Below are 23630 nucleotides of genomic sequence, written 5' to 3'. Positions count from 1 at the left end.
TTTTTTTTTTTTTTTTTGCACAGGCCAAGTAGGTGAGTTGAATGGGACTGTGGCCACCCCTGCATCCTTTAAGTCTTTGATGGTGACAGTAGTCTCTGCAATCCCTCCAGGGATGTGGTATTATTTTTGGCTTACTATTTTCCTATCTAGGGGCAATTCTAATGGCTTCCACTTGGCTTTTCCTACCATATATCCCTTACTCCACTTGTCAGAGATCCAATGTGAAGGTTCTTCCAGTTGCTGAGTATATCTATTCCAATTATGTATTCTGGAACTGGGGAAATCACTACAGAATAGGTTTGGGGACCCACTGGACCCACTATGAGACAAATTTGAGCTAAGACTCCATTAATAACCTGACCTCCATATGCCCCCACTCTGACTGGTGGGCCACAGTAACATTTTGAGTCTCCTGGAATTAGTGTCAGTACAGAGCCAGTATCCAGTCATCCCCCAAAAATCTGATAATTTCCTTTTCTCCAATGAACAGTCACTCTTATAAAAGGCAGTAAATCCATCTGGGGAAGGCTGGGAGAAAGATTAACAGTATAAATTTTTAGCAGTGTTGTGGGGTCCTTCCTCAAGGCGACCCAGCGGCCCCTTCATTCACGGACTTGTGAGTTGTAATTCAGGCACTCTTATGATAAGACGCTGGGTTTGGTTTTCAGCAATATCCACCGTTACTGTAAGAAATACTGCTTTCTTTCAGGGCACAAGTGGCAAATTTGAGGTCATTTACGCAGTTCTTGAGCTGTGACTCTGAAGCCCTAAGCTCATCTCTTTCACCACACTGTCAAGCGAAAGTAGGACCAACCAACCAGCCTCATTATACTTTTCGTTCTGACAAAATTGTAAAAAAGTGTCAAACATGTCATCATCCAGAACCTCACCTCTCACCAATACTTGATCTTTTGGTGGTGTATTTTGTGTATTCTTTTGCCACCTCATGTCATGGATTAGTAGTGCTCTCTTTACTACTGGAAGCAGAGTCATCAACATCTTTAAGAGTAATCAGACTTGAGAAAAAATTTAGAAAACTCATCCTTACAATTTTGTTTCTCTAAAACCACTCTAGGTATCAAATGTTTTCTCTAGAGAAACAAAACCAGTGAAGCTTATATATATACATATATGTATATATCAGTATATACACATGTGTGTGTATATATATATATATAGAGAGAGAGAGAGAGAGAGAGAATAAATTATGTCAAGGAAATGGTTCATGTGGTTTTAGAGGCTGGCACGTGCCAAGTCCATAGGTCAGGCAGCAGGCTGGAGGCTTCTCCTGACTCATGTAGCTGCAGGAGCTGACAAATCCAAGATCAGCAAGTCAGATGGCAAGCTGCTGATCACAGACCGCGGAGGCTGATGAACCCATGATAGGCAGGTAAGACAACAGGCTGCTGGCTCACAGGCTGTAGAGGCCAGCGAATCCCAAGATCAGCAGGCAATACGGCAGGCCACTGGCTCGAGTCCCAAGAACTGGACATCAGATGATGATGAGCCAGATGCATGATCCAGGGTAAGAAAAAGCCTGTGAGCTTTGCCAGAACATCCATATATATTGGATGCAAGCCACACCCCCAAGGAAACTCCCCTTACAAGTGATTATTAGATCACATCATGAAGGTGATTACATCCTTATATAACTGCCAAACCACTGAGAATCATGGCTCAGCCAAGTTGACACACAACCTTAACCATCACAAGCCCAAATCCTGCAGAAAACAATCACTAGTAAATAATTAATTAGCAAATAAATGTAGTTTTCCCAGAAAGCACTCCAGTGCTATTAAACTCTCTCTTAGACTATCAGGGGTCAGATTTAAAATGCTAAAAAAGATTAGGAATGCATGAAAAAATATCAGATCACTCATATTTAAAACCCTATTATCTCCAATTTACACATAAGAAAACAAGTCCAGAGAAGCCTTAACTCTGCTTTTTCCACATATGACTCCTGCTCTTTGTGTAAGGAAAGTCTTCAAAAAATTAAAACCAGTTGCTGTTGAGCTGACTCTGACTCATGGTGATCCTATGTGTGTTAGAGTAGAACCGTGCTGCATAGGGTTTGCAATGACTGATTTTTCAGAAGTAGATCACCAGGCTTTTCTTCTGTGGTGCTTCTCAGTGGACTCAAACTTCTATCCTTTCAGTTAGCAGACGAGTATGTTAACCACTTTCACCACCCAGGGACTCCCAGATCTACAAAGATAGGTTTCCAAGAAGTACATACGTTCCTGAAAACAATAATTATAATAAATAAAACAGCTTTTTCCAACTTGAAAAAATTATGTAAAAGAGCAAAATTATCTACACCACAATCAGTGGTATTACTTATCAGGATTGAGAAAAATGAATGAAATCTATGAGTTACAACTAATGGAGAGTATACTGAGGACTGCTAAGCTGAGGCTTGTCCCTAGTTATAAATCACACTGGAATATCAACACAGGACAATTCTCACTCCTAAATCTTCCAATATGTTTCTAATTAAAGCCTATTGGTTTTTTTAACCCACGTTTTATCTCAGAACTTCAAAGAGATTTTTAGTGGCCCTTAATCCTAGGTGGATGGTAACTTCTAAGAAAACTACAAGATACAGACAGGATATATATAACCATGAACATATATAATTATGACTAAAAATACATTGTGTGTGAATTTTGTATTTTGTGGATGTAAGCTCTTAATATAGAGTATTATCACTTAGAGTAAAAATTTATCTGAAACTCAACAATTTCAACTGAAATATTGATTATGAATCACCTTCAAACAGTGTCAGGGCATACGTCAATCTGTTATTTTTATGTTATAAATATGCCAAGGAGAAAGTAACCCAGTAGTCAAAAATCAATGTTTATGATTTTTTGCACATGCTCTTAAAACTTCAACTCCAAAGGAAAGGTGGTCTATATTTATCTGCATTTGTTCCTATTTACCTCTGAATTATATAACAGTTAGTTTCACAAAGTAATGTGCCAAAGTCCTTTCATGGCCCACAAGGCCATTCACGACCTCCTTCTCCTCCTCTTGCCCTCCCCTCCACCAACTTCATCCACTACCACTCTCACCCTCACTCATTCCCCTGAGCCACACTGGCTCCCTGCTGTTCCTCAAGCTTAGGACCTCTCCACTGCTGTTCTCTCCGCTTAGAATCCTCTCCCCTCAGATAGGTATCTGCATTGCAATCTCCTTCAAATCTTTGCTCAAATGTCACCCTCTCAATTTAGCCTACCCCAACCTCCATTTAATATTACAACCCACCATCTCCCACCAGCACTCCCAAACTCCTCTCATCCTGTTCTAGTATCCCAATGTACTTTGATGTACCCAAAGCAAGTAGAATAGTTTGTTGCATCTAGTAGGTGCTCAATAAATACTTAATGAAAGAATGAAAAAAGGATTTGACACACTTTACAGTAAAAATGCATATACTGCATGTAAGCAAGTATATTGAGTAATATGAGTAATATGAGTAAGGATGAATTAAAATCAGAAACCAGAGAAGGTCTGAAAGTGAATAAAATTTTAATTATGAATTCAAATTTCTATAACAGGACTTCCTATAGCCATGTAGCCATATACATACACGTGTGTGTGCATGTATGTGTATATGTGTAAATAGATAGACAAATAGGAAGACCTAATATACATAAACTTTGGGAAAAAATCTTTTTCTAACACTTAATTCTGGGAGGAACTTATTATGTTTTTCAATATATAAAAATACATGGATCCATATGTCTTAGTTATCTAGTGCTGTTATAACAGAAATGCCACAAGTGGATGGCTTTAACAAACAGAAATTTATTTCCTCACATGTGGCTTGGCATCAATCCTCCCCCATCTCTGTTTGCTTGCTTGTCTTAATCTGCTCTTTTTATGTCTTGTAAGAGATTGACTCAAGAAACACTCTACACTAATCCTGTATCATTAACATAACAAAGAAAATACACTCCCAAATGGGATTATAACTCACAGGCATAGAGGTTAGGATTTACAACACATATTTTCGGGGAACACAGTTTAATCCATAACACCATATATAAAAGATATTGAGTACTGTGAAGCAATTTCTCTAAAAGCGTTGTGTAGAAAATGCAGGAATGTTGTTCATATGGTCATTTCCTATGCTGATCTTCAGTTAGAGCCAGTGGCATAATATTGAATTACAACTCCTTCTGCTCTGGAAGGATCATCCGCATTTGGTATGCAGAAAGAAATTTCTATGGGACTCAAAGGGGTCTCACTTGTACTTTAGACACTTCTCAACGTTTCAGTTTATTTACTAAAATATACTTACTTCTTTCACACTGGTTGTAGAATTCTCTGAATATTTCACTTGATATTTAAGTTGAAATGGTACTGATGTTGTGCTGGACCAAGAAATCTTTAAATTACCGTTGTCCGTGATTTCCATATGCAAACCTAATGGTGGATCAGGCTTCACTTAAGGAAGAAAAAATACATATTTTTTAAGTCAAACAACTTTCATGATGATCATGTCTGAGTAAAATGAAGTCATGATTAATTTCAGCATATCCTCTCCTTTCAACTAGGTAAAAGGTGACTTTGTTTGTCTAATTACAAAGCCTAAACCAAGCCATAATATTGTACCTACTACCACTTGTGCAGTATCATAGCAATCCAAGCATCTTCATTTGCTTTCCCCAAATGGTAAAAACTATAAATCAGTAAATTAAATTATTTTGATTAATGTGAATTCCTATGGTTAAAAAAAAAATCTGCTTAAATTTATATAATCCAGTGTTTCTGAAACTTATCTGAAGCCTGCCCTTCTCTCTAGGCCACTCGTTTTAGTTGGTAACAAGCAAAAAAAACACTTTGCAGATCACTATTTGGGAAATGCATACAATTATCCAAAATCCAACAAATGTATTCATTTTGAACTATAACAATTCAGACCTACTCAAATAATCCACGGCATGAACATTTCCCATGCAATAAATACAGGATTAATGGGCTCTGGCTTGTCAGCAGAAATGAGGATGAAGTTTCTTAGCCTAATGGAGAGTTTAACTTGAGAAATGATTTCTGAGTTCAAATATATATGTGTGTGTTCATGTATTTATATGCATTTGTGTGTATAAGCATGTAGCTATATATATATATATATATATATACACATATATATGTATACACACACATAAACCCATTGCTGTCGAGTCAATTCTGACTCGTAACTACCCTATAGGAGAGAACAGAACTGTCCCATAGGGTTTCCAAGGATCAGCTGGTGGATTTGAACTGCTAATCTTTTGGTTAGCAGCCAAGCTCTTAACCACTGTGCCACCATGTCTCCTATATACATATAATAGCTACATACTTCTACATACAAATACTATATATGTATAAAACTATGTATACATATATAGTTTTAAACATACAAGAAGACCTTTAAAATATTTGTAGAAACAATTTACAATTTACAAAAGAAGATTCATTGAATAAATTATGGGTTCATCCCTGTAATGGAAATCTATATAGCCATTAAAAATTACATTGCAGAAGAGTGAAAATGTTTAATATTGTTAAGTTTTAAAAGGTTTATTAAATAACTTCTGTATTAGGATTCCTGGTTTTTTTAAAATTAGCAAATAAAAAGGATATGTACGAATATGTATTAAAATAGAAAGAATGCCAAAATGTTCATAGGCATTAGTGGTAGATCATAGGAAAGAGATGACAGATTTTATTCTTTGTATTTTTCTATATTTGCAAGATTTTTACAATTAACAGGAATTACTCATATATATAGAAATAATCATTACACTGAAACATTTACAAATTCTTTATTTTAAAAAATGAGATATAAATATTTTTTACATTCTATATTTTCAGGAATAAAGATAAATTGCCCCTTCTCCTTGAGTCAAAATTAATGAGATTTTATGTTATGTGACATATTACAAATATTAGTTACTTTAAAGAAGAGACAGTTAAACACTAAAGCCTGAAAATAATAGGTAAAATTCATTGTATTCCCATGACCAGAAACAAAACAAAGATACCAAACAGAAATGAAATCATAAACTTATAAGCTATTACACATTTCTTATCGGCAAACAAATATGCCTTAATATTAGAAATGTACATATAAATGTTTCCTTGGACCCTCTATGCATCCAATCCCAGATATACCCCCTGTAATAGTGCTTCTTTTCAGAGCACTATTCCTCAGAAGAGATGGCGTTACTCACACCTTCCACTTTGCATCTCATTCCATACTCAGTCTACTCTGATCAGGTCTTCTTCCTCCTCAGTCCACAGAAAGTGCTCTTATCAAGGTCACTACACCTTTGCAAAATCCAGTGTCAATCATCTGATTCATTTTACTCTACCTCTCAGTAGCATTCCACACAGCTGCTTACTCCCTCCTTCTTGAAATACTTTTTTCACTTGGGTTCCAGGATACCACATTCCTTTTACTCCTTCCTTCTTACTCTTCATGCCTCAGTCTCTCTCTTCCTGAACTCTAAACGGGTGATGTCACTCAATCTCATAAGCATTTACATGCTCAAAACTCCCAAATAAATATCTCTCCTGAACTCTAGACTCATATATCCAACTACCTACTCAATATCTCTTGGGTTTCTAAAAGGCATCTCAAACCTAATGTGTTACATTAATGTGAATTAATGCATCGAAAAAATTAACATGTATACATAACTGAACTGATACATTAACTACTTTAAGTTCACATTTCTCTATATTATTCACATTTATAATTATATATTCAAGTTGGTCAAAAGAAATTTTGGGAATCTTTGCACTAGGAAAAGGGTATTGGAGTATTACCTATTATTTAAGTTTTTCTTATAATCAGGTTTATACAATAAATTACTTATTTATTTGTTTACCTCCTTACTGTTTTTCTCTGCCAACTCTTGTTTGTCCCTGCTCTGTAAGACAGGAATTTTGTCTCATTCACCACTGTTTCCTTAACTCCTGGAAGAAGGCCTGATATACATGAGTCTCTCAGAAATATTTATTGAAGGAATAAGTTCAGTTAAAAAAAAAAAAAAAAGGCTTCTGGTTCTTTTCAGATATAGTTATCTAGATGTGAAAAATGATTACCAAACAAGAGTTTTATTCATTAGACAGAACCAGGATTTAAAGAAATCACTGTTTTCAAAATACAGTTTAAATTACTGTTGCAGAGATATCTACTCTAATGATAAATTGTTCTAGAAGCTGCTAACAGTACTCGTTAGAACTAAAGTTACCATCATACAGCATTGGCCAAAGTAAGTAAACCAGTGTAAATTTTTGTAAACAATTTTAACCTGTTTGTATGGCTGATGTTTATATCTATTATCTTTTAATTTACAACTTACTGATATTTATAGGCTGAACTGACATTAGAGGTGACTGAAAAAGTACTCCACCAGATGTGATTTCCAAAAACATAACATAAGTATAGTTGAGTTTGGATGTTGGCGCAGGTACATGACATTCACAACATTCAAGAACACTGCAGTTGCACTGAACAACCGTAAAATTGTCTTTCTGGGGGAATAGAGATAAATCTTCTAACACTTCAGACCTATAATAAGAAAATAAGAGCAAAAAGTTAACACGGATGTGTAATTACTGGATAGGTTTAAAAAGGACAGTAGAACCAAATTAAGATAAGTTATTCTGGACCCTAGGCTTAAGAAACATTCAGAAAAACAAAAAGACATATTACATTCAGATAAACAAATAAAAGGATAACAGCAAGTTATTTCTCAGAAATAATACAAGCAAGAAGACAGTGAAGCAACAGGGAAGTGCTAAAAGAAAAAAAATGGTAAACCTAAAATTCTATATTTGGCAAAAATATTTTTCCAAAATTAAAGTGAAATAAAGATGGTTTTCAGACATACAAAAACTGAATGAATTTATCACCATTAGACCTGCACAATAAAAAATTAAAGGAAGTTCCTCAAAACAAAGGAAAAAGGTAGCAGGTAGAAGTCTGGTTCTATAGAAAGAAATGAAGAGCACCAAAAATGGTAACTAAAAGAGTAAATATTTATTGACTGTTTAAAGTAAACAAAAACAGCCATATACCATGGGGTTTACAACATATATGTAAAGAAGTAAAATGTATGACAACAATAGCACAAAGCTCAGGAGGAGAGAAATGGAAGTTTATAGTTGTAATGTTCTTATATGATATGTGAAGTGGTATAATATCATTTAAAGGTAAACTGTGATAACTTAAAGACATATACAGTGAATCCTAAAGCAAACACTAAAATAATCAAACAAAAAGTTATAGCTGATAAACCAACAAAGGAGAGTAAATGAAATCATAAAAATACTCAATTAACCCAAAAGAAGGCGGAAAGAGAGAAAAGGGAAGAAAGAACGAGACAGTAAGAAAAGAAATGGAAAGGTAGTAGATTTAAATCTAAACGTATCAATAAGCCCACTAAATGTAAATTGTCTAAAACAACCCATCTAAAAGATAAATGATATCAGATTCAATAAAAAATAAGATTCAATTATACACTGTCTACAAGAAACCCATTTTAATTACAAAGGCACAAATAAATGGATGGGAAAAAAAGACTACCAATATGACATTAGTTAAAGAAAACTGGAGTGCCTATATTAGTATCATATAAAGTAGATTTCGGAGCAAAGAATACTACCAAAGATAAAGAAAGTCACTTCATAACCATAAAGGGATCAACTCATCAAGAGTACGTAACAATCCAAAACAGTTACATACCTAATAAGGGAGTTCCAAAATACATGAAGGAATAATTGATAGAACTGCAAGGAGAAATAGACTATTCCACAATTACAGTTGGAGATTTGAGTACTTTTTTCTCAATAGTTGATAAAACAAGTAGGAGAAATCAGTAATTATAAAGAAGACATGTGGAATGTTGTTCATGCAATATAGGGAACTTATAACACTAAATCCATCACTTGTCTGTCAGTCTGTACTACCGCGGTGGCTTGTATGTTGCTGTGATGCTGGAAGCTATGCCACCAGTACTTCAAACACCAGCAGGGTCACCTAGGATAGACAGACAGGTTTTAGCTGAGCCTCCAGACTAAGACAGAGTAGGAAGAAGGACCTGGCAATCTACTTCTAAAAAACTGGCCAGTGAGAGCCTTATGAATAGCAGCAGAACATCATCTGATATAGAGCCAGAAGATGAGCCTCTCAGGTTGGAAGGCACTCAAAATACACTGGAAGAGCTGCCTCCTCAAAGTAGAGTTGACCTTAACAATGTGGATGGAGTTAAGTTTTTGGGGCCTTCATTTGCTGATGCGGCATGACTCAAAATGAGAGGAAACAGCTGCAAACATCCATTAATGAAAATGTGGACCATATGAAGCATGAATATAGGAAAACTGGAAGTTGTCAAAAATGAAATGGAATGCTTGAAAATCTATACCCTAGGTATTAGTGAGCTGAAATGGACTGGTATTGGCCATTTTGAATTGGACAATCATATGGTCTACTCTGCTGGGAAGGACAAATTGAAGAGCAATGCAGTCGCATTCATCGTTTCAAGATCTATCCTGAAGCACCACACTGTCAGTGATAGGACAATATCCATACGCCTACAAGGAAGACCAGTTAATATGACTATTATTCAGATTTACACTAACCTCTAATGCTAAAGATGAAGAAATTGAAGATTTTTACCAACTTCTACAGTCTGAAATTGATCAAACGTGCAATCAAGATGCATTGATAATTACTCATGATTGGAATGCAAAAGTTGGAAATGGATCAGTAGTTGGGAAACATGGCCTTGGTGATAGAAACAATGCTGGAAATCACATGATCGAATTCTGCAAGACCAACAACCTAGTCACTGGAAATATCTTTTTCCAATGACCTCATCTGATAGAACATACTGGAATCGAATCGACTACATCTGTGGAAAGAGATAACGAAGAAGCTCAACATCATCAGTCAGAACAAGGCCAAGGGCTGAACGCGGAACAGACCATCAATTCCTCATGTGTAAGTTCAAGCTGAAGCTGAAGAAAATTAAAACAAGTCCACGAGAACAACAATACGACCTTGAGTATATCCCACCTGAATTTAGAAACCACCTCAAGAGTAGATTTGACAGATTGAACACTAATGACCGAAGACCAGAGAAGTTGTGAGATGACATCAAGGAAATTATACACCAAGGAAGCAAAAGGTCATTAAAAAGACAGGAAAGAAGCAATTAGTCCACAAAACTAATGGCCTACAGGAACCACAGCCCCCTCTAGCCTGAGACAAGAAGAACTACATGGTGCCTGGCTACCACTACTGACCACTCTGACCAGGGATACAATAGAAGGTCCCAGGTAAAATAGAAGAAAAATGTAGAACAAAACTCAAATTCATAAAAAAGATCGGACTCAGACTGATAGAGACTGGAGGAACCCCTGAGACTTTCGCCCTAAGACACCCTTTTAACTTGGAACTGAAGCCACTCCCTGAGGTCATCTTTCAGCCAAATAATAGATTGGTCTATAAAATAAACAATAACAGGCATGAGGCATATGCTACTTTGAACAATCAATTATACGAGATCAAATGGGTGACATTTGCCCAAAAGCAAAGATGAAAAAGCAAGGAGGTATAGGGTAACTGGAGTGATGGAAACGGGGAAGGCAAAGTGGAAATCGGGAGAGTGCTGACACAATGTGGGGATAGTAACAATTCATTTACAATGAAATGTGCAAAGACCAGAAGTTAGAAAAACAAAAGGAGAGAACACACTTGGCATTTCTCAAGCTGAGAGAATTAAAGAAAAACTCAAGCCTCAAGTTGCAGTACTGAAGGATTCTACGGGCAAAATACTGAAAGAGCAGGAAGCATCAAAAGAAGATGGAAGGAATATACAGAGTCACTTACCAAAATAAATTGGTCATTGTTTAACCATTTCAGGAGGTAGCATATGATCAAGAACTCATAGTACTGAAGGAAGAAGTCCAAGCTGCTCTGAAGGCACTGGCAAAAACAAGCCTCCAGGAATTGACAGCATACCAATTGAGATGCTTCAACAAACAGATAAAACACTGGGAGTGATCACTCATCTGTGCTAAGAAATTTGGAAGGCAGCTACCTGCCCAAACTACTGGAAGAGATCCATATTTGTGGCCATTCCAAAGAAAGGTGATCCAACAGAACACAGAAATTATTGAACAGTATCATTAATATCACATGCAAGTAAAATTATGCTGAAGATAATTCAAAAACAGTTGCAGCAGTACATCGACAAGGAACTGCCAGAAATTCAAGCCAAATTCTGAAGAGGATGTGGAACGATGGATATCATTGCTGATGTTAGATGGATCTTAGCTGAAAACAGAGAATACCAGAAAGATGTTTACCGGTGCTTTACTGACTACGCAAAGGCATTCATTTGACTGTGTGGATCATAACAAATTATGAACAATATTGCAAAGAATGGGAACTCCAGAACAGTTAACGGTGCTCATGCGGAACCTGTACAGAGACCAAGAGGCAGTTATTCAAATAGAACAAGGGGATACTGAGTGGTTTAAAATCAGGAAAGGTGTACATCAGGGTTGTATCCTTTCACCATACTTATTCAATCTGTATGCTGAGAAAATAATCCAAGAAGTTGGAGTATATGAAGAAGAATGTGTCGTCAGGATTAGAGGAAGACTCATTAACAATCTGTGATATGCAGATGACACAACCTTACTTGTTGAAAGTGAAGAGAACTTAAAGCACTCATTGAGAAAGATCAAAGACCACAGCCTTCAGTATGAGTATGGATTACACCTCAACATAAAGAAAACAAAAATCCTCACAACTGGACCAATAAGCAACATCATGATAGACACAGAAAATACTGAAATTGTTAAGGGGTTTCATTTTACTTGGATCCACAGTCAACATCCATGGAAGCAGCAGTCAAGAAATCAAAGAATATATTGCATTGGGCAAATCTGCTGCAAAACACTTCTTTAAAGTATTAAAAAGCAAAGATGTCACATGGAAGACTAAGGTGCAAGTGACCCAAGTCATGTTATTTTCAAACATCTCATGTTATGGATTGAATTGTGTCCCCCAAAAATATGTGTCAACTTGTCTAGGCCATGATTCCCAGTATTGTGTGATTGTCCACCATTTTGTCATCTGATGTGATTTTTCTATGTGTTGTAAATTCCACCTCTGTGATGTTAATGTGGCAGGATTAGAGGCAGTTATGTTAATGAGGCAAGACACTATCTACAAGATTAGCTTGTATCTTGAGTCAATCTCTTCTGAGATATAAAAGAGACAAGGGAGCACAGAGAAGAGGGTCTTCCTACCACTAAGAAAGAAGCGGAGTACGTCCTTTGGACTCAGGGTCCCTGCACTGTGAAGCTCCTAGGCGAGGGGATGATTGATGACAAGGACCTTCTCCCAGAATGGACAGAGAAAGAAAGCCTCTGACCGGAGATGGCGCCCTGAGTTCAGATTTCTAGCCTCCTAAACTGTGAGAGAATAAATTTCTGTTTGTTAAAACTGTCTACTCGCGGTATTTCTGTTACAGCAGCACTAGATAACTAAGACACCTCATATGCATGAATAAGGAAGACCATAGAAGAATTGATGCATTTGAATTATGGTGTTTGTAAAGAATACTGAATATACCATGGACTGCCAGAAGCACTAACAAATCTGTCTTGAAAGTACAGCTAGAATGCTCCTTAGAAGCAAGGGTGGCAAGACTTTATCTCACATACTTTGGACATGTTATCAGGAGGGACCTTCAGTGATGACTCCTAGGAGCATTTCAGGAAATAATAATTCTAATTCTATGCAAATTTTTCATAACAAATTGAAGAGAAGAAAATATTTATCAACTCATTCTATGAGGCTAGCATTGTCTTGATATCAAAACGAGAAAAAAAATTAGAAGAAAACTACAATTTCTGTCATGAAGACGTGAAATTTCTTAACAAAAATTTAGGAAATCAAATCCAACAATATATAAAAAGGACAATACAGCATGACCAAGTACGTTTCTCTCAGGATTTCCAGGTTGGTTTAACATTTAAAAATCTATCAATATAACTCACCATAGTAACAAACTATAAAAGAATATGATGATCTCAATAGCTGCAGAAAAGCATTTCACAAAATCCAACACCCATTCCTGATAAAATCTCAGCAAACTAGGAATAGAAAGAAATTTCTTCAACTTAGTAAAGACATCTGTGAAAAATATACAGCTATCTTAATTGTAAAAAACTAAAGGCTTTACCCCTAACATCAGCAAAAAAAAAAGATAAGGATGTCCCCTCACATCACTTTTATTCAACATTGTAAAGGAAGTTGCAGGCAGTGTGAAAAGGCAAAGAAAAGAAATAAAAAGGCATCCAGATTGGAAAAGAAGAAGTAAAACTATGCTTATTCATAGGCAACATAATCACCTATGCAGAAAATCCAATGGTACCTACACAAAAGAGTCACTAGAACGAATAGGTGAGTTTAGTAAGGTTGAATGATACATCAATTTATAAAAATCAGTTATATTTCTCTATATTAGCAATGAACAACAGAAATTGAAATTTTTCAAAAATATCATTAATAATAACATCAAAATTAGAAATAGTGATATATTTGATGAAAAACGGAAGATATTTAGAACCTGTTTACTGAAAACCATAAGACATTGTTGATAGACATTAAAGAAGACCTAAATAAAATAAGAAATATATTGTGTTCACAGATCTGAAGACTCAATATTGTTAACATGATAATTCTCTTCAAATTGATCTCTAGATTCAATGTGATCTCAATGAAAATACCAGCAGGCTATGCTGTAGACATTAACAAAATAAATCTAAAATTCATGTGGAAAAGCAAAGGAACTAGTATAGGCAAACCAACTTTGAAACTGAATAACATAGTTTGAGGAATAACACAACCTGACTTCAAGGCTGACTATAAATAGTAAAGGCAGTGCAGTATTAAGATAGAATACTTCACTGGCTTTATTATTAAGATAGAAAAATATATCAATGGAACAGAATAATGAGTCCAGAAATAGACCAATACATATAAGGCCAACTAATTTTCTACAAATGTGCAAAAAAGCATTCTGTGGAGAAAAGATAATCTTTTCAATAAATTGTGCTGAAATATTGGGTTATGTATATGGAAAAAAATCAACTTCTATCCATACCTCACAGTAGTATCAAAAATTAACTCAAATGGACCACAGACATAAATGTAAAACTTAAAAGTATAAAACTTCTAATATGAAACATAGAAGAAAATCTTTTTAACCTTGCATTAGGCAAAAATGTCTAAAATATAACACCAGAAGCATGATCCAGAAAATAACAAATTGATAAATTGGAAATCATCAAAATTAAAAACTTCTGTTCTTCAAAAGGCACTATGAAAATAACAAAAAGACAAGCCATAGACTGAGAGAAAATGCTGCCAATCATATATCTTTTTATGTCCAGAACATAAAAAGAACTTTCAACACTCAATTAAAAAACAAATTAAGTTAGGCAAAAGATTTGAACAGACACTTCCACCACAGAAGATATAAAAATGACAAGTGAGTAAATAAAAGATACTTAATATCATTAGTCATTTGGGAAATGCAAATTAAAACCACAATGAGATACCACAATCTACATATTCAAACAACTAAAATTAAAAAGATTTAGCTATACCAAAAGTTGGTTCAGATATAAACACAGGATAAGGAAAATCATGAACCCTAGTCTTTCCATACACACCCCACTAGAGCTGAGGGTTTTGAACTATAGAATTTCAAGTTCATTGAAATTATTTATTTAGATAATTTGATTTATTATTACTTAATTCATAAAAAAAAAAATCAGTCAGGCAACAACATGTGAAGTAGTCTACTGGGTGCTGTACCAGGGATAATATTGCTCTAAAAAGCATACTAAATTAAGACTGAGACCTAAAATCAAGTACTTCTATTTGCTTATTATCCATAAAGTCATAGACAAGTTAATCTTTGTGAGTCTCAGTTTCTATAACCAGTAAAACCTAGAAAACTCCTACACCTAGAAAATGCCTACACCATCTATTTTTACAAGGTTGTTATGAAGATCAAAGACAATAATTACCTAAAAGGACTTCTGAAAATTTTAAAGTGTTATAGACACTTAAGATATCGTCTTGGAGGTGGAATGATGTAGCACTTTCACTTTTATCAAAATCTTTAAACAAAGCCAAGAAATAATATATTTAAAACATCAAGCCAGGACTTTAATGTGTTTTTCAAATATTAAAATAAAAGCTTTTTACCAAAAGAGTATGATCTAATTGAATAAATTGGAGTATTTTATGTCAGAAACATGCTTGCAAGGTAATAGGCTTTGACTGAAGAATTACCAAATTTTAAAGCAAAAATAGAACTAAACACAAAACAAAACATATATTCTCCAATAATATTTTTAAAGTATAGGAAAGTTTAGTGATGTTTGCCTTTTGTTAAAATAAAAAGGAAAGTTAGAATCACATTATCTTACTTTAGATGGGCCTGCCAATGCCATCCTTTTAAAAACAAAGTGGACATTTGTGGAAGAGGGTCAATTACCAAAGAAATTAACTCTAGTTTCTCCCCCACATTATTACTGTATGTTCTAATTAATCAATCCCATTTTTATTTTGTTGATAATTTAATATACACAAAGCAAATTGCATATATTGCATATATCTGTAATAATGACTATAATCATATGATCATTCATAATTTATTTTAAAAAAAGGGGAGGGAGGGGAGGTGCATCTCCTTTCAGAAATTCTCAAATCACCCCAACAGACAAATCTACGATGAAACTCTAAGACTCTAAGAAACCTAAAAATCAATCCAAAATTGATTTTCAAATGTTATAGGCCAGGGGTCAGGCCAGATCAGGTCTGCCACCTGTTTTTGAACAGCCTATGAGCTAAGAATGTTTTTTACATTTTCTATTTTTTTTAAGGAAGACATTAATTCATGACACATGGAAATTATATGAAATTCAAAATTCAGGGTCCATAAACACAGCCACTCTCATTTATCTGAATATTAACTAAGGCTGCTTCTGTACTATGAAGGCAGAGTTGAATAGTTTCTACCAAGCTGGTATGGCCTACAAAGCCTAAAATATCTGGACGTTTAAGAAAAAAAATTGGCAATCTCTTTTCTAGTCCAAAAAAACATTTGATACTTCCTACCGGTGAGTACTTGAACAGTAAAAGCCACACAAACAGAGAAATCACATTTAATATATAACATTTCATTATACGGCATTTTTAGAATTTATTGAAAATACATTTAGGTAGGTGCATTATCTAAAACAATCCCCAAAGCACCTTATAAAAGAACTAATATCACCTATTTTACAGGTAAGGAAACTGAGGTTCAGAGAGGACAGAGACCATTGCATTATACCAACGATGTCTAATTATCACAGGATTAATTTTACTATTAACATTGCCGTTATATTCTAGGGGATTTAAAAGGATATTAGTGCCACAACAAAAGAATATCTATAATCTGATTTATGTTAGTATTTCTATAAACTGGAATACTAGAGGATTATATAATTATTTCAAATTATTTCTTTCTTTGAGATAAAATAACAGATTTTCCTCATATTTATGAGCAGTTTTTTCCAAGTCTATGTGAAATCTGGAACCCACCAGCGTTGTTGCATGCCAAAGTCAGCTGAAGAACCTCTTTCACCTTTTAAAGGAATTTAAAAGTTAAGTCTTTATAAACATCAAATGAGCTCTAAAAATTAGATAATTTTAAAACATAAGTATTAAAATGATCAAATTTTTTTAAATAAGGAAATACCCTTGACTTAAAATAACCAAACTTTAAGAATTTCTGAAATTCTTAGAAGTATTCTATGCAATTACTGCCTGTCCAACACACACACACACACAAACAAATTCCAGTACTACTATTTATTTAATCCCTCTTCATGTGAATACATTTTACTTGAATTTGAAAACTGTGTATAAACATTGGTCAAATCAATTTTATATTTGGTTTCTTTGCAAATTTTACTGTTTGGGTAATTTTTCTACTAAGCAGTTAGTTACTCAGTATTTAGTACTAAAATTTCATTTTTAGTGACCACACATGGTTTACAGAAAGCACAGTCTGTTCTCTGACTTTGGTCCAATTATTTGCTCCAAGAAAATTTCCCTATGAATATACTAAAATTTCTCTAGGTAAAGATCCATGTTAAATTATAGGAATAACAAATGGGTTCCACTCAAGTTCTTGATTATAACATAAACTGAAAGCAAAACATAGTGTACAGTGCAATAAAGGTGAAACAAAAAATTTAGTATTAACTTTGTAAATCTTTTTATCAAGTATTCAAAATCTCAAACCTTTAATCTATAAAAATGTTACTAAAAAAAAAAATCTATCTCATCAACCTCAAATAATTTCAAAGCCTGGGTGAGTATCCCAAATTAACCTCATCATAAGAACCATCTGGAGTACTTGTTAAAAATAAAGATTCCCAGACCCTCTCCAGGGAATTGTGATTCCGTAAGTCTGGGGATAAAGAATCTGTGCTTTTAATAAGTGCCTTAGACCCATGGTTCTCAAATCATGGTCCTCAAACTAGCAGTATTAGCATCACCTGAGAATTTGATTGAAATGCAATTTATTTGGCTACATCACAGACCTATTGAATCAGGCCTAGGTGAGACCAATTGCCCTAGATGAATCATACCAAGGAGGCAAGTTTAAGAAGCATTTTGTAAACTTCAAAGTACTCTTTAGACATAAGATATTACTAAATAAATGAAAAATCAACTAGGATAGGAGAGAGGAAGAAAAAGAAAATAAAGAAGAAATAAAAACAAAAACAAATAGACCTAAACAAAATTATATCAAATTAACACTATAACAACACAAAAGTGGGGGAACCAACATAACTAAATTTTGAACACAGCTTTTGACTATGTAACCTTTAGCCTTACCAAAGACAAAACGAGTATAAACAAATATTACACTCTAGTTTGTTTTTCACAGTGGTATGGATTAGCACAAGCATGACCTTGAGTATATTCTGCCTGAATTTAGAGACCATCTCAAGAATAGATTTGATGCATTGAACACTTATGACTGAAGACCAGATGAATTGTGGAATGACATCAAGGACATCATACATGAAGAAAGCAAGAGGTCATCAGGAAGACAAGAAAGAAAGAAAAGAAAAAAATGGATGTCAGAAGAGACTCTGAAAGTTGCTCCCGAATGCAGAGTAGCTAAAGCAAAAGGAAGAAATGATGAAGTAAAAGAGCTGAACAGAAGATTTCAAAGGGTGGCTCCAGAAGACAAAGTAAAGTACTATCATGAAATATGCGAAGACCTGGAGACAGGAAACCAAAAAGGAGGAACACGCTCAGCATTTCTCAAGCTGAAAGAACTGAAGAAAAAATTCAAGCCTCAAGTTGCAATACTGAAGGATTCTATGGGCAAAATATTGAAAGATGCAGGAAGCATCAAAAGAAGATGGAAGGAATACACGGAGTCACTGTACCAAAAAGAATTGGTTGATGTTCAACCACTTCAGGAGGGAGCATATGATCAAGAACCTATGCTACTGAAGGAAGAGGACCAAGCTGCACTGAAGGGAATGGTGAAAAACAAGGCTCCAGGAATTGAGAGAATACCAATGGAGATGTTTCCACAAATGGATGCAGCACTGGAAGCGCTCACTCATCTAAGCCAAGAAATTTGGAAGACAGCTACCTAGCCAACTGACTGGAAAAGATCTATATTTGTACCCATTCCAAAGAAAGGAGATCCAAAAGAACACAGAAATTATCGAACAATATCATTTGTATCACAGACAAGTAAAATTTTGCTGAAGATCATTCGAAAGCAGTTGCAGCAGTACATCAACAGGGAACTGCCAGAAATTCCAGCCTGATTCAGAAGAGGACACAGAACAAGGAATATCATTGCTGATGTCAGATGGATCTTGGCTGAAAGCAGAGAATACCAGAAAGATGTTTACCTGTGTTTTATTGACTATGCAAAGGCATTCAACTGTGTGGATCATAACAAATTATGGATAACATTGCGAAGAATGGGAATTCCAGAACACTTAATTGTGCTCATGAGGAACCTGTACTTAGAACAAGAGGCAGTCATTCGAACAGAACAAGGGGATACTGTATGGTTTAAAGTAAAAACAGGTGTGAAACAGGGTTGTATCTTTTCACCATACTTATTCAATCTGTATGCTGAGCAAATAATCTGAGAAGCTGGACAACATGAAGAAGAATGTGGCATCAGGATTGGAGAAAGACTCACTAACAACATGCAGATGACACAACCTTGCTTGCTGAAAGCTAAGAGGACTTGAAGCACTTACTGATGAAGATCAAAGACCACAGCCTTCAGTATGGATTACACCTCAACATAAGAAAACAAAGATCCTCACAAGCAGACCAATAAGCAACATCATGATAAACGGGGAAAAGACTGAAGTTGTCAAGGATTTCTTTTTCCTTGAATCCACCATCAACACACATGGAAGGAGCAGTCAAGAAATCAGACGACGCACTGCACTGGGCAAATCTGCTGCAAAAGATCTCTTTGAAGTATTAAAAAGCAAAGATGTCACTTTAAGGACTAAGGTGCACTTGACCCCAGCCATGATGTTTTCAATTGCCTCATATGCGTGTGAAAGCTGGATAATGAATAAGGAAGCCTGAAGAATTGATGCCTTTGAATTATGATGTTGGAGAAGAATACTGAATATACCATGGACTGCCAGAAGAATGAACAAATCTGTCTCGGAAGAAGTACAGCCATAACACTCATTAGAAGCAAGGATGGCCAGACTTTGCCTCACATACGTTGGCTGTGTTATCAGGAAGGACCAGTAGCTAGAGAAGGACATCATGCTTGGTAAAGCAGAGGGTCAGCAGAAAAGAAGAAGACCCTCAATGAGATGGATTGACACAATAGCTGCAACAATGGGCTCAAACACAGCAACAATTGTGAGGATGGTACAGGACTGGGCAGTGTTTCGTTCTATTGTACACAGGGTCGCTATGAGTCGGAACCAACTCGAGGGCACCTAACAACAACAACTGAAAATAGGGTACCACCAAAATAAATGTTTTGCCCCCATTCTTGTATAACCCCAGCAAAGGTTCTTCACCTGGGCAGCAGTAGCTGGTACAAATAACCAGGTTTTTTCCCCATATTCTCAGAACCAGCCACAGTATGCTGCCTCCGAACACCAGCCGGTTGGCATCCGCGTCGCAGAGATCTGAGTTCCAGCTCTGCAAGATCCCTCCATCAAGTGCCTGAGGGACCAGTACCCATCAAACAGCAACCCATTCTCAAAGGTCAGTTTTTCAGAGTCCTTACTCCAAGTTTCTAAATTCTAATAATTCCAGCTTTTCCCTTTGTTCTGGCTCTATCCTCTTCTACTCCCCTGAAGTAGTCTGGCTAAAATTCCCATTACTTCTACATTGGTAAATCGACAGATATTTTTCTGACGTTATCATACCTTTCTGCTATACTTGACACAATTGACTACTCACTTCCCCCACCCTGGGACAATTTTATTTCTTCACTAATAATTTTTTGGGTCATGATTACAAATAGCATAACTTTTTAGAAAGCATTTTGGCAGTATTTATTCACTCTTTCAACAAACGGTAAGCATTTGATAAATATTTGAATATTTCCAGTAAATTAATTCCTAGAGTTAGAATTGCTATATCAAAGGTGATTCGTAGTAAGCACTAGATGTGTACACCTAGTAAGTGGTAGAGCCAGGAATTGAATCCAAGTAGTCTGACTCTGGAAACCCTGGTGGTGTAGTAGTTAAGAGCTACAGCTGCTAACCAAAAGGTCAGCAGTTTAAATCCACCAGGCGCTCCTTGGAAACCCTATGGGGCAGTTCTGTTCTGTCCTATAGGGTCACTATGAGTCAGAATCAACTCGACGGCAATGGGTTTGGCTTTTTTTTTTTTTTTTTTGCTTGGTCTGACTCTAAAATCTGTCATATTAGCCTCTACAGCAAGGATTCTCAAACTTTAGCTCCACCAAAATCACCCAAAGTGCTATGTAAAACACAGACTGACAGTCCCCACCCCCAGAATTTTGGATTCACTAGTCCTGGGGTAGCACTGGAGAAGTTAACTAACAAGCTCCCATATGATGCTAATCCACTTCTTGACACTACACTGTTCACACTTTTCTTATTAGCTTTTATTTTTCTTTTAAGACACAACTCAACCTCTCCTTTCTTAAATAACCTTCACTCCCCTCTCCCTTCCCTAGCTGGGCTAGCTATCCCCATCTAATCTCCCACAACACCATGTGCCACCAATGCCTCATGTGCCACCAATGTCTCATGTGCCCACCAGATACATATCACTAACTGAAACTGTACTTATCTGTCCCAACCACCAGCCTGTGAGCACCTCAAGGGCAGCGATCACGACTATTCATCTTTATATGAGCAGTTTCTAGCACACTGCCCCTTACACGGTAGGCTCTCAACTACAGAACTGAAGGAGATAAGTCTCTTTCTCCTTAAGCACCAAGCAAAAGAACAAATGAGAAAGAATTTCAAAGAGCTAAAATTCACACAGAAATGGTATATGTTATCACTGGAGTTATTAGGAAACTTGAATGCTGTATGAAAACCAAAACTAAACCAGTTGCCCTGGAGTCAGTTCTGACTCATGGTGACCCCACATCTTTCAGAGTAGAACTGCACTCTATAGGATTTCAAGGCTGTGCCCTTTTAGAAGCAAACCACCAGGCCTTTCTTCCAAGGCACCTCTGGGTGGGTTCAAACCACCAAGCTTTGAGTTAGTAAGACACGTGCTTAACTGTTTGTGCCACCCGGGACACTAGCGAATGATGTATTAGCTGTTAGAAGTATAAATTTATGGCTGTTTGAAGCCACCACCCTGGCTCTCTGCCTACAAACAGATGTTAAGTACCTATTAAGCACCTATTTTTAAGGCAATAAAAATATCAAATATACAGGGAAGAAATCTACCTGAAAAAGATATATAAACAATTATTTTTCCTTTTCCACTCAAATATCTAGGGTCCCTGAATTGAATTCACAGTTATATCACAATAAATGCACACCCATATTTTGCTACCTGAATCAACAGGAGAAAAGAAGGAACCTAAAGGAGAAAAATGTTAATATAAAAAATAATACACAAACTGCTCCCTAGGCATATACATAGAAATAAAAGAAAATGTAGGAATGGGAGACACTTTATAACTCACTTCTGTATATGGAAGTTTTGGCAAGTCAAAAAAAAAAAACAAAAACATTTCCATACTGGAAATATCCAAATTAATTTATTTGGTACTTACAGAACATATAAAAGATGGACCTTAAGGTCGTAATTCTTGAAAGGATTCTTAAGTGATGGCTCTGTATAACAAATGAATAACTGCAAGTCCCCTTTCATCCAGCACTGTATGTTCCAGTTTGCACCTGGATTAAAAATAAACTACATTAAATCTGAAAAACATGCTGAACAACTCAGTGAAAGAGAAGAGCTAAATTAAATTTACCAGTGTTCTGATGCCACTTCCATTACTCATTTTGAGAGAAAAAGAACAGACTCTAGCTAGTGGTAGGAGTTTTTCCAACTCATTTACTCTCTTTGGCACCCAGTTTCCTTTTTTTGTAAAGTAAAAAAATGGAACTCTATTATGTGCTCAAAACTTTTTTTTAATCCTGAAGCACTTAAGTAGGACAAAAGACCTAAAATCTCACCCATCCCAGTTCATTCTCACTTTCCAACAAAAAAAAAGAACATTATATACCCAAGTACAAGCACAGTCTACCGCTTGTCTGTCAGTTTGTCATACTATGGCGGCTTGCGTGTTGCTGTGATGCTGGAAGCTATGCCACCGGTATTTCAAATACCAGCAGGATTACACATGGTACACAGGTTTCAGCCGAGCTTCCAGACTTAGACTAGGAAGAAGGACCTGTCAGTCTACTTCTAAAATAATTGGCCAGTGAAAACTTCATGATTAGTAGCACAACATTGTCTGATATACTGCCAGAAAATGAGCCTCCTTCCTCTCAGGTTGGAAGGCACTCAAAACACAATAGGGGAAGAGCTGCCTCCTCAAAGTAGAGTCGACCTTGATGATGTGGATGGAGTAAAGTTTTCAAGACTTTCATTTGCTGATGTAGCATGACTTAAAATCAGAGGAAACAGCTGCAAACATCCATTAAAAATCAGAACGTGGAATGTACAAACTATGAAGCTAGGAAAATTGGAAGCTGTCAAAAATGAAATGGAAAGCTTGAAGATAGATATCCTAGGCATTAGTAAGCTGAAATGGACTGGTACTGGCCATTTCTTCTTTTTTTGTTAATAAGCTACATTTAATCAAATGGATCTTCAACTGCACCCCAATATTAATTTTTTTTTTATTGTACTTCAGGTGAAGGCTTACAGAACAAATAGTTTCTCATGAAACAGAAGTACACATGTTGTTTTATAACATTGGTTAACATCCCCACAACATATCAACCCTCTAACTTCTCAACCTCTTTTTCTTTTTTTGGTGAAAATACACATAGCCAAAGATACACCATTT

General features: G+C 35.8%; 1 protein-coding gene across 2 annotated transcripts in view; it reads right to left on the bottom strand.

Moving 5' to 3' along the window:
- Positions 1-23630, bottom strand: part of LEPR (leptin receptor) — a 229277-nt gene that overhangs the window by 45715 nt on the left and 159932 nt on the right. For both annotated transcript variants that reach the window (XM_004369025.1, XM_004369026.2), the window contains exons 5-7: positions 22383-22506; positions 7365-7573; positions 4310-4455 (exon numbers count right to left, since the gene is read on the bottom strand). In XM_004369025.1, the coding sequence (XP_004369082.1) occupies positions 4310-4455; positions 7365-7573; positions 22383-22506 (479 nt within the window). The remainder of the gene's footprint in view (positions 1-4309; positions 4456-7364; positions 7574-22382; positions 22507-23630) is intronic.

This window comes from Trichechus manatus, unplaced genomic scaffold (genome assembly GCF_000243295.1).
Source record: "Trichechus manatus latirostris isolate Lorelei unplaced genomic scaffold, TriManLat1.0 scaffold00003, whole genome shotgun sequence".
NCBI lineage: Eukaryota > Metazoa > Chordata > Mammalia > Sirenia > Trichechidae > Trichechus > Trichechus manatus.
Note: the sequence above shows the minus strand (reverse complement) of the source record. Positions and strands in the feature narration are given on the sequence as shown.